The 22,099-nt window shown below is 39.4% G+C and overlaps 1 protein-coding gene across 1 annotated transcript in view; it reads left to right on the forward strand.

The window, feature by feature from the left end:
* The first annotated feature begins 3,817 nt into the window (after nt 1-3,817).
* The window catches only part of LOC129868620 (ectodysplasin-A-like), a 62,236-nt gene continuing 43,954 nt past the window's right edge, over nt 3,818-22,099 (forward strand). The window contains exon 1 of the mRNA XM_055942754.1: nt 3,818-4,431. Coding sequence (XP_055798729.1) covers nt 4,126-4,431 — 306 coding nt within the window. The 5' untranslated portion in view covers nt 3,818-4,125. The remainder of the gene's footprint in view (nt 4,432-22,099) is intronic.

Genomic DNA, 22,099 nt, shown 5'->3' on the forward strand with positions numbered 1-22,099 from the left:
CCTCTAATCAAGAGTCATATTTAGGTAGGGCATTCTCACTGTGTGTTTGTTGGGTGATTGTCTCCTGTGATGTCTTCGTTGTGTTCGATGTATTCACTTTTGGAGCTGTTTGGCTGTTCGTATGTTTCGATGTCCGTTCCTGTTCGTGAGTTTACGTTTGTCCATGTAAGTTTATGTTCAGGTTGCGTGTACGTCGTTTTCTTATTTTGTAGTTTGTTAAAGTGTTTGTTTTCGTGTCATCGGTTTTTGTTATATAATAAAGATGGCATATTTCCCTGAACCCGCATTTTGGTCAGAAGATCCTTCTCTCCTCACCTCTTCCGAGGATGAGGAAAGCGACAGCTATTACAATCGCCATAGGAAAAGAAAACCCAGAGTTACCTCTGCTGCAGAGGATAAGTTCATCAGAGTTAACTGCACCTCAGATTGCAGTCCAAATAAATGACTTACAGAGCTCAAGTAACAGACACATCTCAACATCAACTGTTCAGAGGAGTCTGCATGAATCAGGCCTTCATGGTCGAATTGCTGCAAAGAAAACACTACTAAAGGACACCAATAATAAGAAGAGACGTGCTTGCGTCAAGAAACACGAGCAATGGACATTAGACCGGTGGAAATCTGTCCTTTGGTCTGATGAGTCCAAATTTGAGATTTTTAGTTCCAACCACCGTGTCTTTGTGAGGTGCAAACTAGGTGAACGGATGATCTCCGCATGTGTGGTTCCCACCGTGAAGCATGGAGGAGGAGGTGTGATGTGTCGGGGTGCTTTGCTGGTGACACTGTGATTTATTTTAGAATTCAAGGCACACTTAACCAGCACGGCTAGCACAGCACTCTGCAGCAATACGCCATCCCATCTGGTTTGCGCTTAGTGGGACTACCATTTGTTTTTCAACAGGACAATGACCCAACACACCTCCAGGCTTTGTAAGGCTTATTTGACCAAGAAGGAGAGTGATGGAGTGCTCCATCAGATGACCTGGCCTCCACAATCACCCGACCTCAACCCAATTGAGATGATTTGGGATGAGTTGGACTACAGAGTGAAGGAAAAGCAGCCAACAAGTGCTCAGCATATGTGGGAAGACTGTTGGAAAAGCATTCCAGGTGAAGACGGTTGAGAGAATGCCAAGAGTGTGCAAAGCTGTCATTAAGGCAAAGGGTGGCTACTTTTAAGACTCTCAAATATATTTAGATTTGTTTAACACTTTTTTGGTTTCTACATGATTCCATATGTGTTATTTCATAGTTTTGACTTCTTCACTATTATTCTGCAATATAGAAATTAATAAAAAATAAAGAAAAACCCTTGAATGAGTAGGTGTGTCCAAACTGGTACTGTATATACGGTGCATTCCGAATGTATTCAGACACCTTCACTTTTTCCACCTTCTGTTACATTACAGCCTTATTCTAAAATTGATTATATAGTTTTTTCCCTCATCAATCTACACACAATACCCCATAACGACAAAGCAAAAATTGTTTTTTATATATTTTTTCCAAATGTATATCATTTTTAAACGGAAACATCACTTTTACATAAGTATTAAGACCCTTTACTCAGTACTTTGTTGATGCACCTTTGGCAGCGATTACAGCCTTCTTGGGTATGTCTTCTTGGGTATGGCGCTACAAGCTTGGCACACCTGTATTTGGCGAGTTTCTCCCATTCCTCTCTGCAAATCCTCTCAAGCTCTGTCAGGTTGGATGGGGAGTATCGCTGCACAGCTATTTTTAGGTCTCTCCAGAGATGTTCGATCAGGTTCAAGTCCGGGCTCTGACTGGGCCACTCAAGGACATTCAGAGACTTGTCCCGAAGCCACTCCTGCGTTGTCTTGGCTGTGTGCTTAGGGTCGTTGTCCTGTTGGAAGGGGAACCTTCGACCTTCGACTTTACAGCGAAAGCAATACAAGCGTTTGTGTAAGTTTATCGATCGCTTGACAAAACAAAAAGTACACCTAGCATCAGGTAACTTGGTCACGAAAATCAGAAAAGCAATCAAATTAATTGTTTACCTTTGATGATCTTCGGATGTTTTCACTCACGAGATGCCCAGTTAGACAACAAATGTTCCCTTTGTTCCATAAAGATATTTTTTATATCCAAATACCTCCGTTAGTTTGATGCGTTATGCCCAGGAATTCACCGGAAAGAGCGCTCATGACAACGCTGACAAAAATCCCAAATTATATCCATAATGTCCACAGAAACATGTCAAACGTTTTTTATAATCCATCTTCAGGGTATTTTTCAAATATCTATTCGATAATATATCAACTGGGACAGTTGGCTTTTCACTAGGACAGGGAACAATGGCCGCCTTTCTCTGTTACGCAGAACTCACTCTGAGAGCCCCCACCTATCCACTTACGCAATGTGCCCTTTCACGCTCATTCTTCAAAAAAAAAGCCTGAATCTATGTCTAAAGGCTGTTGACACCTTAGGGAAGCCATAGAAAAAGAAGTCTGGTTGATATCCCTTTCAATGGGCAATAGGTATGCATAGGAACAGAGAGGTTTCAAAAACAGGGTCACTTCCTGATTGGATTTTCCCCAGGTTTTAGCCTGCAATATCAGTTCTGTTTAACTCACAGACAAAATGTTTACAGTTTTGTAAACTTCAGAGTGTTTTCTATCCTAATCTGACACTTATATGCATATTCTAGTTTCGGGGGCTGAGAAATAGGCAGTTTCAAATGGGTACGTTTTTTAGCCAAAAATGAAAATGTCGCCCCCTAGTCTTAAGAAGTTTTAACAAGAAATTTGTGGAGTGGTTGAAAAACGAGTTTTAATGACTCCAACTTAAGTGTATGTAAACTTCCGACTTCAACTGTATATATACAGATATATTTATATATATACATATATTTGTTTTGTTTTTTTGTAGCTTTTTGTGTTGCTTCTCTAAAAAACTACTAGCGACCTAGCAATTTTATTGACTTTAGCTAGCCCAGACAGGTTCCCAATCTCATAATCTCATAACTAGCTACAAAGAAGCCATTTCAGTACATCAATCAAATTAGAGTAGCTATATTAGCTGGCATGCCTGCTGGCAAGGTTGTTAGTCTTTAGAAAAGCAAGCAATTACTAAATGTATTGAATAAGACTCACATTCCTTTTAATATTTATCCCAGATTTGAGATAAAATGCAGAGAAGCATATTTCGTAAAAAATATATAAATAAATAAACATTAAATCAATAAACAGTCGGGAAGATACCGACAGCTCAAAAAAAACAATTGTTTTTATAGAGTTAAGCATCATGATTATTGCTCTAAATTCTCCAACTTCCAGATGGTGTCCGGAACACCGGAACAGCCATCCTCATGTACTTTTTGTCCCTTCAGATTTTTGGGGTGCATGATGCCCCTGATAACGCATTAAGGGCTCTATTCAGTTCATATCGCGGACGTTCAGCGTTGCATATGTCGGTACAATCTGAAATTGCCTTTACATTTATATTGCGCAATCTTTAACACTTCAGTTATACAGATTGAATAGAGCTCTAAATTGTTGTATAAATACAAAATATCTGGCATATTCCCATTTGAACTTTGTTGTGCTTTTAAATGGTTGAATGCCCAGTGATAACATATTTAGACGACAACTAAACCAAAAATCTGACATTGTTTTTCCATTGGAATTTTGTTGGACTTTTAGATGGTTGAAGGCATAGTGATAACACATTAGGAATTCAACAAACTCTGTTTGTCCTTTATGAGTGGATAAATAAAGGTTGAAATCTCATTGATCAACGTCTCAAGCAAATATGATCCACATTTCAACGTTGAAATGACGTGATGTGGCCAGTGGTGGGATGTTCTGGTTTTGGCTGATCTATCAAGCCATACGACCCGGACAGCATTCATCCATGTAGTTTTCAATGGAGTGGCACGTAATAGGCGCAGCCCAATCAGATACAAGAGGGGCGGATCTTTCGAAAAGGATCGCTTTAAGTTACCGTATCAGTGTGTGTTACCGTACCGTCCCCCTGCCTTGATGTGGATGGGGATAACTGTCGGTGTGCGAACGTTTGAGCATCAGACAGCTCAGGTTAGGGCCATAGCGTCATAGACAAAGCCTAGTATGCTGAAATAGCAACGACTGAAAGTATTTAGACATGGCACCTACATCTATGTCTGAGAAGTTTGCACACATAGAGGAGATTGACTTGAAAGAGTCTACTTGCATTTGCAGGAAACATTGTAACAACTGTAAAATCTTCTTGGGATTCTTCGTCTTATCCCTTTCATTGCATCTAGTAACGCTTTTCTGTTATTTGGACCTGAGATCGGAGGTGAAACGGGAGATTCTCCAGAAGAACAGAGAGGAGACAGTGTCACCGGCCGTAGACGATATGAATGACCGATATTCTCCAGTATTCCAGCTGTTGGATATCAGCTACCCAACTGATCTACAGCCACAGGTAGGTTAATTATCGGCTCTTTAATAGCGTAATAACACTAAACATATATTTACATTTTGTAAGAATTCATATAAATACACATAAGAGGACCAAGGTGTAGCCCACACCAAATTATTTTCACTTGTGGGATGTTGAAACAACATGTGGCAATTTCTGTCAATTCCGATGAAAGGATGTGTATGATGAATATTTACTGCCATCAGTTAGACACTTTAATTTGTCCTTGATCAGACACAATAATACAGTATATTGGTCAGTGTTTCTCAGATAAGGACTACTTAGGCTTTGTTTTATTATGATACAGTCTAGTTGCATGTTGGCAGTATAGCTAGTTTCACGGTTGAGGTGCCCAATTGTTTATTGTTGCTTGAGATGGATAATGGTTAATAATGCTTTTGGTGCAAGTATTTTTCCAAAGTAGCTTAGCGAGGATTTGAATAGTGAGTGTATGGTTTAAGTGACCTGATGGTGCATGTTGAGACGAGCAGACATCTACAGTAGAGAATACTGCCTGCATGCCATCAGCATGTGGCACAGTAAGATTCCACCCATCCACTCCAAGTATTAACAAGCCACTCTCACATTTTAATGCATTGGCATATTATAATGCCTTACAATTTCTTAATTGACTTCAGAAAAAACCTGGGGCCATTTGAGTTGTTACTCGAATCAAATCCTAAAAGTAGCTAAAGTTCTCTTGTCAGCTATTCTTTAAGCCTGTGGATTGACAGCATGGAAGAGAGAATGCTCCCACCTGTCTGAGGCAGGGGTGTAAAGATGGCTCTGCCAAATGTGCTTGGTTTAGAAAATATCCTTTTACAGAGGCATGGTCAGCCATGTTAAAAATACTGCTGCACAGAAACACCATGGCAGTAAAAATGAGACTAAGTGGATGCCTTTCAATTACACATAAATTACACCAACAATTCTGCAATGTTAAGATCTATCTGGCCCTCATCTATGTTATAATCAGATGAGATGAGAAAAGTTTATTGGTTTGTTTGTGATCATGTCGCTCTGAATTCTCCAGAATCCACATTGTTGTCTTTGACCTTGCTACAGCTGCAAAAGTACTACACGGCACAACTGGTTGCTCATATCTAAAGATTACCATAGTACCAAATTCAGTCACTATGTTTTTTGTAGGCCTGTGGATGGTTATTCATAGAGGTTTATTTAGAGAAAAACACTTCAAAAATCCCAAATGAGATTGTAAATGAACTAAAGCAGGTAAATGACCCCCCGCTTCGTCATTTCAACTTCCCCGGGCATTGTGGCTTGTCTCCAGAGCTCAGTGTGAAATCTCTGGCTAGCAGAGTTAGCTCCACAAGAGATCCAGTGCCAACCCTCAACATCACTATTAAATCAAACTGTGTGCTCTGTTGGAGTATGAGATTTCTTACAGGATATTACCTTAATAGCAACATTGTGCACACAATTAATAACATCCACACAATTACTCAACTCCATTAAAATGTATCTTTGTGGGAGAATGTACACATGGCTATAAATGTTAATAGAGACAGGCAAATATTTGAAGTGAGACCTTTAGAGATGATTTAGGTCCCATATTTAGAAATATCTGTGAAAGATGTGATTACGGATGTGTGTATTGTTTCTGTTGTTTATATTTGTCTGTAATGTAAATTGCATTGGGTCCTTATTACCTTAGATTCAAGCAAAGGCCCAACCTGAACCAAAGAACCATCCAGAGGGGATGTGGTCAGGGTTCAATCTGAGGGCTGTAGTTATAGACGTTAGGGACTGTCATTTTACATAATCTTTTGTAATACCCACCAATCAAGCTCATAAAACATAAGTAAACATCCCTGATGGTGAACTGTAGATGTGTGGTCAAGAACGATGTGCTTATTTTAGCTGCAGGTTTTAATAGACTTATTTGGAATGATTTCAAAGGAACAGTGGGCCTCAGGCCATATTTGTTACTGGGGACAGGTGTCAAGACTATTACAAGTGTTGTTCTGCTTGCAAGGGAGTTAGGAAAGAATGTTTGAATGTCCGTAATTGTCAATTATGTTTCCCATGATATGCACCTGCTTCTATTTAGATTAACTTGAGGGTGTAGCTAGTGGTTACACAGATGTTATTTTCTTTCTTATGGGAAGCTATCCATACAAACAAAACATTTTGTGTCTTTCAGTATGTTTAGAAAACAGAGGAGAGACTAAGAGTTACTGCTAACTAAAGAAATTAGTCAAGAAAGCTAAAATTGTTTCCCGTTGAGTATTATTTTGAAGGTGAAAGCTTTTTATATCATAAAGGGATTTACCTCTTGCATGAGACTGGACACAATAGCTCATGTTCATTGCTTCTCCCTCTTGGAGCTACTAATTAGATCGACCAAACAGTTTCTAACCTGTCATGACTTAAGACTGTGTTAGCCCACAGAGCTAAAGTCTAGGCAATGGTATTAGCCTTGGGAACTAAATCAAGTCTCTAGGTCTCAGGCAAGGTTATTCATCATATCAGGGTATTTCACAGAACCACCACTGCAATACTTCAACCCCATTCAACCTCCTGCTCCTCTCCACCAGCAGCTAATATACATCAACTGTATGTTCCAAATCACATGCAACTATTTTCGAAGGAGACTAATATTGAGCAATCATATAGCAGTAAATGGATGGCTTTCCCTTAGAATTCTATTCAACATTTTGGGACAAAGTAGGCCCCCTATTTACACAAATGACAACGCACATCACTCAATTCAGTACTTCCTAGTTCCATGAGTCAAACAGTTATTTCAGTTAAATTAAAACCAGGAAAATCTGGAGAGTCCCCTGATGATTATAGACCCATAAATGTAATCAATTGTGACAATAAAATAATAATAAAGCTTATAAGCAATAGAATGGCAAAAGTCTTACCAGACTTGATACATATCAATCAAACAGGGTTTATTAAAAATAGACACTTACAAACAAATACAAGAACATGTTTCAGTTTAATACAATAAGCAAAAAAAACAAGATATAGATTAATCAATAATGGCTGTTAAAGCCGAATAGGCTTTTGATCGTCTTGAATGACCTTCTCTATTCAAAACTTTGGAAGCTTTCAACTTTTCAGCTGAAATACATGTCATTCAAATATTGTATAAATGTCCTAAAGAAATAAATATACACAAATAATACATTATCTCTATAAAATTGCTTTAGAAAGGGACGCAAGACAGGGATGTCCCCTCTCCCCCCTCCTGTTTACAGTGGCAGTTGAACCACTTGCAAAAAGACAGGACCCAAACGTAACAGGTATGGTAAACATGAATATAAACTAAACTTATTTGAATATAATCTCCTGATATACCTGGCCAATATTGAAAACTCAATGCCCCCTTTGCTAAAACTTACGACATATAGTTAAATGCATTAAAGAGGAACAATGGGTGCATATTGTCCCCAGAATATTTTCATGTGTCGATTTTCAAAGGATAAATCTAAGAACATTAACAACTTCATAGTTAAGAACACTATAACAATATGGAAGAAAATGAAACTCTCACGCTGGTATAAAGAATTTTTGAAACAGGGGCAGGAATACACAATAGGGGTTTTTAATACACCCAAAACAAACACGTATACAAAAACACGGGGCTGTACCCAAACAAAAAAGCGAGGGTAAACCTAGTTGACCGACACGGGACGATACCCGTAATACACAATATATATAGCATGCAGCATAACAGCTGCACCAACGCATAGGTACTCGCACCACCAACAGACATGGGAACAATAACCGACAAAGACAGAGGGAACAGAGGGCACATATATAACATACTAATCAGGGGAAATAGGAATCAGGTGTGTGTAATCAGACAAGAAAGTCCGGGGTTGATGATAATGAATCCTGTTATGTGAAGCCTAGAAAGCCGGTGACGTAGACCTCTGGTGAACAGAATGAGCATCAGTAGCGGGGCGATTCGTGACAGTATCTCCCCACCGACACGGGACGACACCAGGGGTGCGGTGCGGGTCGGTCTGGGCGTTGACAGTGAAAATCCCTGGTCAGCGAAGCGTCCAGGATGTCCACCGCAGGAACCAGGCCGTACCCCTCCCAGTCTTTGAGGTACTGGAGACCGAAGACAATGGGGTGCATGGGGGTGTCTATAATCAAGAAAGTGATCTGTTCTGAATGAGTGTCATGGGTCATCAAAGAAACAGGAACAGTAATGTGATGTATGAGCCCTGTACCTATTGGACGATTATCCAGGGCACAAACTGGAATAAGTTTGTGCCCTGGAATGTGCTATCTAAGAGATTCCCGGCAATTCCGGAATCAATCAGAGCTAACGGGAGTGAAGGGCTGTGGTACTCAGGGAATTTAACGGGAAAACACACTGGTTGATTTGACAGACAAGGATAGGAGACCTTGCCTTTTACCTGGGTTGGTGCAGGAGAATTCCCTGGCTTGTCACCTCCTCGCCTCCTAGTGGATAGAGAGCAGGTCGGGGAGAAATTACCCCTTTCTCCACAATAGAAGCAGAGGCCCAGATTACTCCTTCTCCTATGCTCTGCCTCGGGCAAACGTGCAGTGCCCACCTCCATCGGCTCTGGCCACGGAGAAGGGGTAGCCATGGGCTCCGAATTCCGCACAGGTCTTCTTTGGGACCGCAGGAGGTTGTCCAACAGCATCGCCATGCTGATGAGCTGGTTGAATAACAGGTTGTCATCATGGCAGGCTAACTCCTGCTAACTCCAGCAGTCCGCTGCGGAAAACGGTGACCAGAGCCAACACGTTCCATCCGGTGGAGGCTGCGATGGTTCGAACCATCGCAGCAGTGGGTAAATCAATTTGTTGGGTAACTAGAACACATCCTTATGACAGGTCTGTGCATTATAAATTAATACCACTTGAGAGATACAAATTTGAGCTTTATACTGACTTGAGGTTTGTGCATGTACACTCAGAAAAAAAGGTAACGGTTAGGGTACATTATTGTTCCCTGGGGTACAAAAATATTAAAATACACATACTGTAATGTACCTTCAGAGTTACAGAGTATGATCTCACATAGTACAGTTCAGTACCTTTTAGGATACATATGCAGATAATCTAGTATCATGGCAAATTTTTTAACCCAATATTTTGAATATAAAGGTACAATCATTTCAGGTGTGGCTTAGTGGCTTTCAGTTAGTTATTTTCTGTTACCCGAGAGTGGAAGTGTTGTACCAGTTTAAGTGCTCTATGGTTATGTTAATTCAAGTTTGAGCATGTATGCTACCAGTTCTGAAGTCTTTATAAAAGCTTACATTAGAACATGTGACAATTAAGAGCTGTAATTCATATTGTAGCAACCTCAACCCAACCCTACATGTGAGGGACATGGTATAGATATGTAGTATCCTAATAAAATACCAAAATACCCCCCAAAAAATAGAGAAGTGGTACATTTTGGCCACTTTAAAGAAACAAATGGCTATGTCACTGGTGGTACCTTAAAAGGGCACATTTGTACAATTTGGATATTTTAAGGTACAAACTACAAGAGTACAGTCAACGTACCTTACAGGGTATGACCGGTTGATCTCCAAGGCATTCCTAGTCGATCGCCTAGCATTTCTGTAAAAAACGCTAAAGCCTTGCGTTCCTATTTTTATTTATTAATCTCGCACTATTGGTGGTAGGTGCACCCAATTCAGCTGCCCTGCATGCCGGGTAGGCAAAGTTTTCCCATTTTGAACCATTTCATGTGTATGAAGGTACAAACTCTGCCTTCCCAGCAGGTCCCAAGAGCAAATCAAGTGCATTATAGGTCTACCGCTGGCCAATCAGATGGCTCAGATTACCGTGTCTGCAGTAACATAGCAGGCGTAAAAGAAAGCCAAAGCAAAGTTGACACTGAGTTTTCTAAACTTTTAAAACCATGACTAACGAGACTGTCAATGAATACAGCAAAGAGCAGCTGTTTTTATGAGTGATTTCATGTAAGTTTTTACTCAGCACTGTCAACACTTTTTATTCAACACTTTTATAAGCCACAAAATGTGCATTGTTCTTACTTCCACTGGCACTATAACCAGCACTGCAGCTGTAATGAATGAGTAGGAAAGTGTATCTATAGGCTTGCGTTGTTATTATTAGCGGCTTGGGTCTTTTTTAATACAGAGGAATATTTCACTTTCTCTGTTCATAGAAGTATGACAATGAATTTGTGCATGAGGCAGAAATAATGCAGTGCGACTCGAGTTCAACTGGAGGAAGACAGTGTCCCATTTTGGTCAGTGTCAGTGGAGGAAAGGGAGAGCGGAGGGATGTTGAGAGGTGGACTCTCAGTATGCTGCTCTCTCCCTCCATTGAGACTGACCATTACATGCAGGTTCCAGCAGCCCAGTAAAATTTTAATAAAAAGCGAATGATTTAAGTGTATGCTTACTCAGCTGTGCATACCAAGTAATACAGCAACTCATCTAATACCAGTATGATCATATGGCCTACCTCAAATACTGAAATATATATTTTTTTAAATGGTCCAAACAACAATGCATTGGCAGGGCAATTCAAGCAAAGCCAATATGCAGTGATAATGTAGGGTAATGTTGCTTAAGTCTTTTAAGTCATGTTCCAAAAAATACATCTAAGACATAGATCTCGGCTTGCATTTTGCTTCAGAAAGTTATCTTGACTCAGAAAAGGTTGGTGACCACTGCACTACAGTGACAAGCATTTGTACCACTTTAAGTACAATTCGGTACCTTTTTTTCTGACTGTTGCCTAATTCAAATGTAACAAGTCTGAGCGGAAAGAGATTAGGAAGTGATTATACATGATTATACAGTTGAATAAAGTTTCAATAAAAAGTATAAAAAATGATCTGAAAGGCCTTACTTGATGGATGTTAATGTGTATGAGCCTCCCAAATTCTTAACATTATTATGGAGGTGATTGTTCAAGACAAAATGTATCTCATTCTCACAAGACCATCACGACCACCTCCCTTCTATCCTCCTTGCACCTCCCTCTCAGATAGTGATCATAGCAACTTCCTGGGCCAATTGCTGGACCTACATCCAACCTAAGGCACTATACGGCATGTATTATAAACCTCAACTGCACTGTAATGTCTATTAGCGTATTAATTGCATTACCCATAGATGTTCATGTAATGCGAAACATTGAATGGCACCAACACTGATTACAAATGCTAAAGTTTATCTTTGATTAATATATATTTGCATCCATATAATAACAATGCACTGAAGCCAAAATGTAAATGATGAACACTGCTATTAGATCAATCAAATAAATAATATACATAGTCTACATTTTCTCAGCATAGATCGTCATAGTGGTTTGAGTTTGGAAAGACACTACAGATGTAGGATCTTAAATTGAGCCAGTTTGCTACAGCAGGAATATACTCCTATAGCAACAGGAAATGTCAATTATTATGTGGATTATAATTAATGGACATTTTTGTAGGGATTCATAAAACTTTCTGAAAATCAAGTCTGACATTTCTAAGTGGAAATTACAAACTTCAGAAGCTTACAGTACAAGTTAAAAATGTCCTGCATTGCAGGAAGATTCTCCTGCAACAGGGTGATCAAATTAAGATCCTACATCTGTATGAAAACTAGAGGAGTAGTGAAAGCATGTTGTCAACCTTGCTGCAGAACAGATGTGGAGCCACATTTACGAAACATGTTTCATGTGGTTTTCTGGTTGCCCCAAATTGGAATTGTTTTAAAGCCACAACACACAGAAACTGTCCCAGGAGGAAGGGTAGGGTGAGCACTTGGAGGAAAAAATAGGGGGGATGAGGTAGCAGGTGGAAAAACATATTTGCCAAATTGCTGACAGGTGCTCCACAGCCTTGGTTAGAAGGTTCAAATAGAAAACACAGCATGGGGAATTGAACAAGCTTTCAGAATTTGGCTAAGAGCCACTCAAAGCAAGATGTGACCTTTTTAGCTACCTAGCACCAAGTTGTTGGGATATTTGTTGGAATTGTCTTTGTGGATATTTATTTAAGTGTGAGAGCTACAGTTTTTAGGTTCAATGTCATTTGATTGGTCGCTGTTCATACTGTAGTTTGGTACAGAAGAATGTTAAGTGAATTGAACTAGACATATTGTGGGGTTTCATGATAGATACTGATCTGAGCATGAATGTGTTACCTCAGCTGACTAATAGATCAGACTTCAGCCTTACATATGAGGTCATGTCAAGCAATTCCACTTGTTCAACACAGGAGATCAACATGCACCAGCTAGGGCTTGACTTGAGATTTGATCATGGGTTCCTGTTAGGGTTGAATCATTTCCCGGTATTTTACAAATATTCCATGCCGAGAATAAATCACTTTTCTCCCGGATAACCCAATATTTGCAGCCAAAACCGGAAGTGTCATTCTAAAGCATATAAAGCATATATGTCTGGATTTGATTAGAGCTTTGATCGGCATGAAAATTCAAGCCTGATGCTACCTGAGCCTGATGAGGCATACATTAAATACCTTTTATGAGCCCTACATTAAAGATATTTTATGATCCCAAGCCCAAAAGATTGTGCCATTATCCAATACATGGCCTATGATATATAGGCTACCGCACATTACGCCTGACAGCAAAAACATGAAGGCCCAAAGATGTAGCTATGCTCTCTTGGGTAAGTAAATGAAACAAGCTCCAGTATTCTAATCTTTTTGAGTGTGGACTGTAGCAAATTACTGTACTGTATTGTATTATATGGATTGGAATGACGAACCTCGTTCAAACCATGAAGCTGGGAGAGAACATGCGATGCTGGTGCAGGACATGCGGCCAACAAAGTTACAATTATAGGCTAGTGAATTTGATTTAAAATTTGACATGTAATAGGGTCTATTTTACATTTTTATAATTAGTAGGCTGACGGAAATATAGGCTACCTTTCATAATATTTCCCCTAATGTCGTGCGACTGGTATTAGCCTACCTCCTTTCTCTCTCTATTGTTGCTTCATTCCTTCCTCGCTTTCAACGGTTAAATGAAATACGTTTCGTTTTCCTTAAATTCATAATTGTAATGACATGCTTGAATAATATAGGGTCTGAATAAATAACTGCTATAGCACGTTCTCACACGCACGTTCTCTCTTCTTTCAAACTCCTGTGAGTTCTATTTGCTGCTGTATTTAACATTCAGCAAACAAGAGCGTGCATCCCTCTTCGAATAGTCTATTTGTATAAGAAATGCTTTAAAAGATGTCAAGCAAGCTATTTCTAGTCTAGCGTTTCCTGGGACAGCAAGAGCTCAGGAGCGTTTTTTAAGAAGAGAGGCTAGTGGAGCGCAGGTGCATATTGTACAAGAGACCGAGGCTATAAATTAGAAGCGTCTGCATAACAAATCATTCATTAGCTAAATATAAGACCAATACTGCATTTCATGTATTGCCTGAAAGAGGTAGGCAAGGACATATATATATATATATATATATATATATATATATATATATATATATATATATATATATATATATATATATATATATCTTGAACAGGATTATGCCTATCTATTTTGGGTTCAATTGGAATGGAATTGATAGAGAGAAAGAAAGACTGCGAGAGAGTGCTCGCATGCGCACTGATTTAAAGCAAGGATATTCGAGTGATAGGCCGTTTTAAAACTGTACAGATGCAACTAAAAAAATGCATCTTTACAATGAAAAAAATAGGGTGACCCCTAAAGCCAGATGGAGATGTGTAAATTAGAGGTGTATTCAGTCCTTATTTTACTGTAGCATAGGCTAAGCTGCAGCAAATGTAGTCCTTCCTTTCACAAGAAAAAAAGTTACCATGATGACATGCATTGTGAACTGCGCTCCATACTGAGATGAGCTGTCTGTTCCCACCCTGAGCGTTGATGAGTGATCCTGCAGATAGCAGAGTAAGCCAAGGGCCTGTAGAGAAGCCAGATTTAGACTTCACATGTAATTTAACAGTTCCATGTAACGTCATGCTGTTCATGTGAATAATTGATTATAATTGACCAGTTTCTCTCAGTTATTTATCCCAGGAAAAGGAGTGGGTTTGGGTGGAGCAATTCGTTTACCAATCGGTAAACCGGTTGGAGCAATTCGACCCTAGTTCATGTTCAAAGTGATTAATCTGGAACGTTGTGTAATGATGACCTATGCTCACTTAATGCTCTTTTTATAAATGAAGGCCCATGTTCTTAAGGCACTCATTCATCTACTGTATCTTTAATCCTTAAAAGCCTGTGCCTTCAAAATAATGTGTATTTTGGAGGGGAGAGGGTTACTTTTAATGAACCCTGTAAAATCTGGTATTAAAAACTGAAACTAAGAAAACACTGGGCCAACAAAAAGCATGATCCTCTGTTAAAGATGTTGAAAACATTCCAGGCTTTTATTTGAAACAACTAGATGGTCATATGCAGTTAGACTGCCTTAAAATAATATAGAACAGTTTGAAAACATTTTGTCATCTCCAGAGTCTTCTTCTGTGAGGCTCTCTGTTAAGAGTGATTTGGGAAAGCTAATTTTCACAGATAACTGAGCTGTCTGATATTTCAAAAACGAAAGTAGATGAAATTGTTATGAATGATTTGTCTCATGGACCAGGATTCTCTGAAAACCCAATGACATTCTCTTTCTCAAAAGTAAACATTCATAAATAAATATCTTCTTTTGAGAAAAGTTCATGTTTTCCACAAATTGTATCTCTTGTCCTCTTTTGTCTTTTGATGTCATAGAGACAGTGGATTATGACAGTGTCATTTGTAATGAGCCAGCATCTTCATTTCTCGCAGAGCAATGTCCAAAGGCCTTCGTGACTGCCTTACTGAAAGCAGCTGTGAGACATTACTGGGACTAGATGAGATAAGGCGTGTCTGAGACGTCCCAGGCCCTTTGTTGATATGCAAAGTGTTTGATGTCAGTTTCAGTGCAGCTAGGCTTATGGGGAGAAAAAAACAAACGTGTCATGTCGGAAAGCCTTATATTACTTATGTTTTACAGAGCACATCTCAGTTTGTCTTTCTTTGTGATTTAGTCCAATTTTAGAGAGCTATAAAACTAAATTACAGTGAACAGGGGGTTCCCTTTTTGATTTGTAGTATCTACAGAAGGTACAAGAGCTTTGCTAGAAAAGAAGAAGTTAAAGAACATAGGAGAGACTATGCAGCATTGACATAGTGGAGGGCATATTCAGTGGCCATCTTGTAACCTACACATATTCAGAAGTCAAGAGCCAGCATTCCTGAGTTGTCAATCATTTACTTTTGACAGTGTTGGGAGATTTAATCAAATGTACATCTGCACCTGGGTCTACTTTCAAACTAATGAGCACATTTAGATGTAAATAAAGTGAAGGTTCCTAGATATGTTAGGATTTAAATTGCATGTAGTTGTGCAAACATGCAAGTGTTGTAATTGTTGTAGACCACACATTCTAAATTCTCTGAAACAAGTTGGCCTCATCATCACACAATGTTGTGGCTTTACTATGTGTGTGGCCGACTTTACAAGATGCCAGGATAAATAATCTGACTCATTATGAATTATGACCTGTTTCATTTCTTAAATGTCCTAATTGATGTAGACTATTCAAATGAGCTACAAGGAAATTAATTGATTCTTTACTAGATTACATACAGATGTTGGACTGAAGTATAATTTTATTTCAGGAAAAGCAAAGGCACAAGATAAAAAAATATTTTATATTACTTCAACAGATATATGTTTTATCTTTGAAATCTCATCATCAATCAGATGATTTTCAAACTGACTCTCACCATGCATCGCCCTTGTAGGCTACTCTTCAACACGAATACCATATGCTAAGATTCTAATATTGCCTGATGTTACTTTCCTGTGCCAATTATTCAAAGCATTTTTCTATGATTGTATGATAAATCAATTAGTTCCCAGTTCGCAGGTAGGTGCGAGTGCACACTTGATGACAGCATGCCTTGCATATTGGATTGTGATATGGCAGCTGAAATGAGTTGTTTAAATATATTGGGAGTTATTAAAGAGTTACTGCCAGTGACCGTGTTTTACCATTGATTCAGTTTGCCAACCTGCCAAAACATTGGCTTCTATAAAGCTGCAGCTTCAGCTGCCATCACTATTCTGTGAGCAGGTGAAGGTGTAAATAGCCAGTACCTCTCAAAGTGTCAAGCTTTGGCTTTCTTTCTGGTTGTTGCTCCCTGCTATTTCACCGTGATCAGCGTGGCAACTATAAACTCACACCGTTGCGGTCATCCATGGCCAAGACTGAGGATAACCAAATTACTTGGGATTAGTGATTAAAATAGAAAAACTGAGAGCCTCAAACTTGTATTAACATTTCTCCTGAGAGGTCAAGAATGCGGTGGTCTTGAACTGTATGTTTGGGGGCTTCAAGGTTAAATCTGAAAGAGAACATGCTTTTCCCCTGGTATATTAATGTACTCTTAAACTCAGTGACACAATCCTCTTTTATTATTTCTGGCCTTATATACTAATTTATATTTGATTATCCATGTAATATGTGAATTGGCTGTCTACATCCTAGAGTATTGCATGTCTATTTGATTTGATTTATTTCTTATCCACTTACTGGAGTGTTTTTTTATTAACTTCCCCCATGTGTATGGGTCCTTAAGCCCAAATTCAAAATCTGTTATCAAATCATCTCTAGAACAAAGTGCAGCTGATTGCCAACCCTGCAATTATTTGAGGTTTATTCCATTGCTTAGTCAATAAGGGAATTCTGGTTTCTGGCGTTTTGTGGGAACAATTGGTGCTTGGGAGTAGTTAGAATAACATTTTCGCAATATACATTTTCATAGTTTGAAGAAAGAGCCCAATGAGTCATATGACAGGCATCTGGGCTATTGTTTAAAGAGGCTAGATACTGTTTGTTGTGTTCAGACAGAGGAAAACCCAGTACTTAAGAAAATGTATTCTCATAACTCTTGCTGAAAGAGACCAGTCTTTGTTTGAAGTCTTCTTGGAGTGTGTTGACATGACCATAGTAACACTGATTCCCAAAGCAGCACTGGATGGTCTCGTTCAATCAGATTACAACAATGAAGGCTAGTCACTCACAACTTTCAGAAAGTCACAATTAAGACTTCCTAATGAAGGCAATTTCAAGCTGGCCATAACGAACTGAACGGAAAAAGATTGAGAATCACTATGAATTTTGTTTGGAGTAGAATCACAATGGACTAGATCCCAAATATTTACTGTGCGTGGTTCAGTAACTGTGAAGACCTCACACTAATCTGTCACATAGCTGGTTCATGTTTTAAAACGTTTTCATCAGGGGTTTGATCCAATACATTTTGTATGTAATTGTCAAGACTATTTTCCCTTCTTTTGAGGTTTTCTCATGGTTAGTTGCAGCTTTTAAATTTTATATAAAGCTAATTACAGTTGAAGTCGGAAGTTTGCATACACCTTAGCCAAATACATTTAAACTCAGTTTTTCACAATTCCTGACATTTAATCCTAGTAAAAAAATTCTCTGTCTTAAGTCAGTTAGAATAACCACTTTGTTTTAAAAATGTGAAATGTCAGAATAATAGTAGAGAGAATCATTTATTTCAGCTTTTATTTATTTCATCACATTCCCAGTGGGTCAGCAGTTTACATACACTCAATTAGTATTTGGTAGCATTGCCTTTAAATTGTTTAACTTGGGTCAAATGTTTTGGGTAGCCTTCCACAAGCTTCCCACAATAAGTTGGGTGAATTTTGGCCCATTCCTCCTGACAGCTTGACAGAGCTGGTGTGAAATTGAGTCAGGTTTGTAGGCCTCCTTGCTCGCACACACTTTTTCAGTTCTGCCCACAAATTTTCTATAGGATGAGGTCAGGGCTTTGTGATGGCCACTCCAATACCTTGACTATGTTGTCCTTAAGCCATTTTGCCACAACTTTGGAAGTATGCTTGGGGTCATTGTCCATTTGGAAGACCCATTTGCAACCAAGTTTTAACTTCCTGACTGATGTCCTGAGATGTTGCTTCAATATATCCACATAATTGTCCTTTCCTCATTATGCAATCTATTTTGTGAAGTGCACCAGTCCCTCCTGCAGCAAAGCACCCCCACAACATGATGCTGCCACCCCCGTGCTTCACAGTTGGGATGATGTTCTTCGGCTTGCAAGCCTCCCCCTTTTTCCTCCAAAGAAAACGATGGTCATTATGGCCAAACAGTGCTATTTTTGTTTCATCAGACCAGAGGACATTTCTCCAAGATGTACGATCTTTGTCCCCATGTGCAGTTGCGAACCGTAGTCTGGCTTTTTTATGGCTGTTTTGGAGCAGTGGCCTCTTCCTTGCTGAGCGGCCTTTCAGGTTATGTCGATATAGGACTCGTTTTACTGTGGATATAGAAACTTTTGTATCTGTTTCCTCCAGCATCTTCACAGGGTCCTTTGCTGTTGTTCTGGGATTGATTTGCATTTTTTGCACCAAAGTACATTCATCTCTAGGAGATAGAATGCGTCTCCTTCCTGAGCAGTATGACGGCTGCGTGGTCCCATGGTGTTTATACTTGCGTACTATTGGGTGTAGAGATGAACTTGGTACCTTCAGGCGTTTGGAAATTGCTCCCAAGGATGAACCAGACTTGTGGAGGTCTACAATTTTTGGGGGAAGGTCTTGGCTGATTTCTTTTGATTTCCCCATGATGTCAAGCAAATAGGCACCAAGTTTGAAGGTAGGCCTTGAAATACATCCACAGTTACACCTCCAATTGACTCAAATTATGTCAATTAGCCTATCAGAAGCTTCTAAAGCCATGACATAATTTTCTGGAATTTTCCTAGCTGTTTAAGGCGCAGTCAACTTAGTGTATGTAAACTTCTGACCCACTGGAATTGTGATACAGTGAAATTTAAGTGAAATAATCTGTCTGTAAACAATTGTTGGAAAAATGACTTGTGACATGCACAAAGTAGATGTCCTAACTGACTTGCCAAAACTATAGTTTGTTAACAAGAAATTTGTGGAGTGGTTGAAAAAACGAGTTTTAATGACTCCAACCTAAGTGTATGTAAATTTCCGACTTCAACTGTATATTGGTTTGAAGAAGGCATAGCTGCTGGGTCTCAACCCAGTGCAGGCTCATGCCCCACATGCTTTTGGTCAAACCCTATTAATTTCCTATGACAAAAAATTGATGGCTTTTGAAAATTGTCGTGGCACAACAGTGTGTTTATTAAGTGTAACCAAATCCTGTTTCTTGTAAAGAGGGCAAATCCGCAAGAGAGTCACAAACAGATACAGATGAGTTTTTCAAAGCTGTGGCTTTTGCTACTGTGATGACAAGGGCGTGTGTAGTTCCTCCACATCGGCCGGCAGTGCAGTTGAACTGATGTGACAGAACAGAGACAAAGAAGGGCTATCCCCATTATCTCACCATGGCACTGCCACAGTTGCACATAGCCTCCCATCAGTTGGTCTTTGCAGGATTCTCTCATCGTAGTACAGTCTTTGTATTCTAACACTGCTAAACATATAATAGAGTAATGAACCCCATCCACCACCCCTGTGTTGCACAGACCTCGGTGATGCATAGCTGTTATTTTGGGTAGGAATGCCAAAATGTTTACTCATAGAGGCTTTCAGCTCACCATGGTTCTCATTGTGAGGATAGTTTACTGCTCAAAATCTATTGTTTGATTTTAGAATCTCTTTTGCAGTAAATTCCCATCATATCTGACTGTTTTAATCAAAGCTGTTTGGTTTCTGGAGGACAAAGATGTATTCATTGATTTTTGTTGTTTCTGACCAAGTGACTATTGGGCAATCATTGTTCACTGGCCAAAAGACTCCTTTCATGTTGTTGGTAGGCTCCTGATATTGAGACCATCGGTAGACTAGAGATGCATCAGCCTTCATTTTGTTGAGAATTGTTGCGTCTCAGAAGGCCTGATCAGTAAACTATTACTTCATATCAATAAGATCTTCATAAATATCTCAGTTTGTTATCATTTCTCATCTCGTTGTGCACTGTTCTTCATGTTTCACGAACGCAATGTCAAATATTCATTGGGACCAGATGGCAATAAACACTTGTGCAGCTGTAAATGTTTTACTACACACTTATTTGCACAGATGGCAGTGTTAAACAATCCTGACTATGGGTTCAGGTGGATTGCTCTCTCCGTTGAACTCCAGGGGACTATCATTGGACTCTGTCATGAGTGATGCTTTAAATTAAATCATCATCATGCACTTTTAGGAAACAAGGTGCTATCTAGAACCTAAAATGGTTCTTCGGCTGTCCCCATAGGAGAACCCTTTGAAGACCCTTTCTGGTTCCAGGAAGGACCCTTTCCACAGAGGGTACTACATGGACCCAAAAAGGGTTCTACCTGGATTCTAAAAAGGTTATCCTATGGGGGCAGCCGAAGAACCACTTTGGAACCCTTTTTTCTAAGAGTGTGGGTAATGTCCCATACAATTCTTGATTGTCGAATACTGTTCTCTGACATTGTTGTTTTACACCCTATTCCTACTGTATGATAGTATTTTCTAGTGGCAAAAATGTACAATACTTTTTTGGTATTCTGTAAATTGTTGAGGAGAAGGAGCACAGTTCGTAATGGGTGAAATCTGTAGGCTGCTTATAATGGAAGATGGTTGGTTTTCTGTGCTGTGATGTAGACTAGCGTCGCAGTACAGCTGTGTACCATCTGGCCAGGGCTGCAGACTGGTGCAACATCTGGAGCTCTGTGGACAGACAAGTCTCTCTCTCTCTTTCCTCCACCCTACTTTATCTAGGCTAATACTGGGCTTGTGAGGTGAGAACATGTTCACGTCTGGTCAAGTGCTCTAGCTGTAACCTCTCATCCAGTGTGAGCCTCGGTTGCTGATGACTGTCATTATGCCACTGAGCACACCACCACCAGGTTCTCATCTCTTATGAGTCCCTGGGAAATGGATATGATTGGCTGGATAAGAACTCTCATAAACTCAAGGTTAAAGGGTGGATTATGAATACAATGTTAAAAGTAGAGGTCGACCGATTATGATTTTTCAACGCCGATACCGATTATTGGAGGACCAAAAAAGCCGCTACCGATTAATCGGACAATTTTTATTTATTTATTTGTAATAATGACAATTACTACAATACTGAATTAACACTTATTTTAACTTAATATAATACATCAATAAAATCAATTTAGCCTCAAATAAATAATGAAACATGTTCAATTTGTTTTAAATAATGCAAAAACAAAGTGTTGGAGAAGAAAGTAAAAGTGAAATATGTGCCATGTAAGAAAGCTAACGTTTAAGTTCCTTGCTCAGAACATGAGAACATATGAAAGCTGGTGGTAACATGAGTCTTCAATATTCCCAGGTAAGAAGTTTTAGGTTGTAGTTATTATAGGAATTATAGGACTATTTCTCTCTATACGATTTGTATTTCATATACCTTTGACTATTGGATGTTCTTATAGGCACTTTAGTATTGCCAGTGTAACAGTATAGCTTCCATCCCTCTCCTCGCCGCTACCTGGGCTCAAACCAGGAACACATCGACAACAGCCACCCTCGAAGCAGCGTTACCCATGCAGAGCAAGGGGAACAACTACTCCAAGTCTCAGAGCGAGTGACGTTTGAAACGCTATTAGCGCACACCCCGCTAACTAGCTAGCCATTTCACATCGGTTACACCAGCCTAATCTCGGGTGTT

The sequence above is a fragment of the Salvelinus fontinalis genome, chromosome 13 (genome assembly GCF_029448725.1).
Source record: "Salvelinus fontinalis isolate EN_2023a chromosome 13, ASM2944872v1, whole genome shotgun sequence".
NCBI classification, from domain to species: domain Eukaryota; kingdom Metazoa; phylum Chordata; class Actinopteri; order Salmoniformes; family Salmonidae; genus Salvelinus; species Salvelinus fontinalis.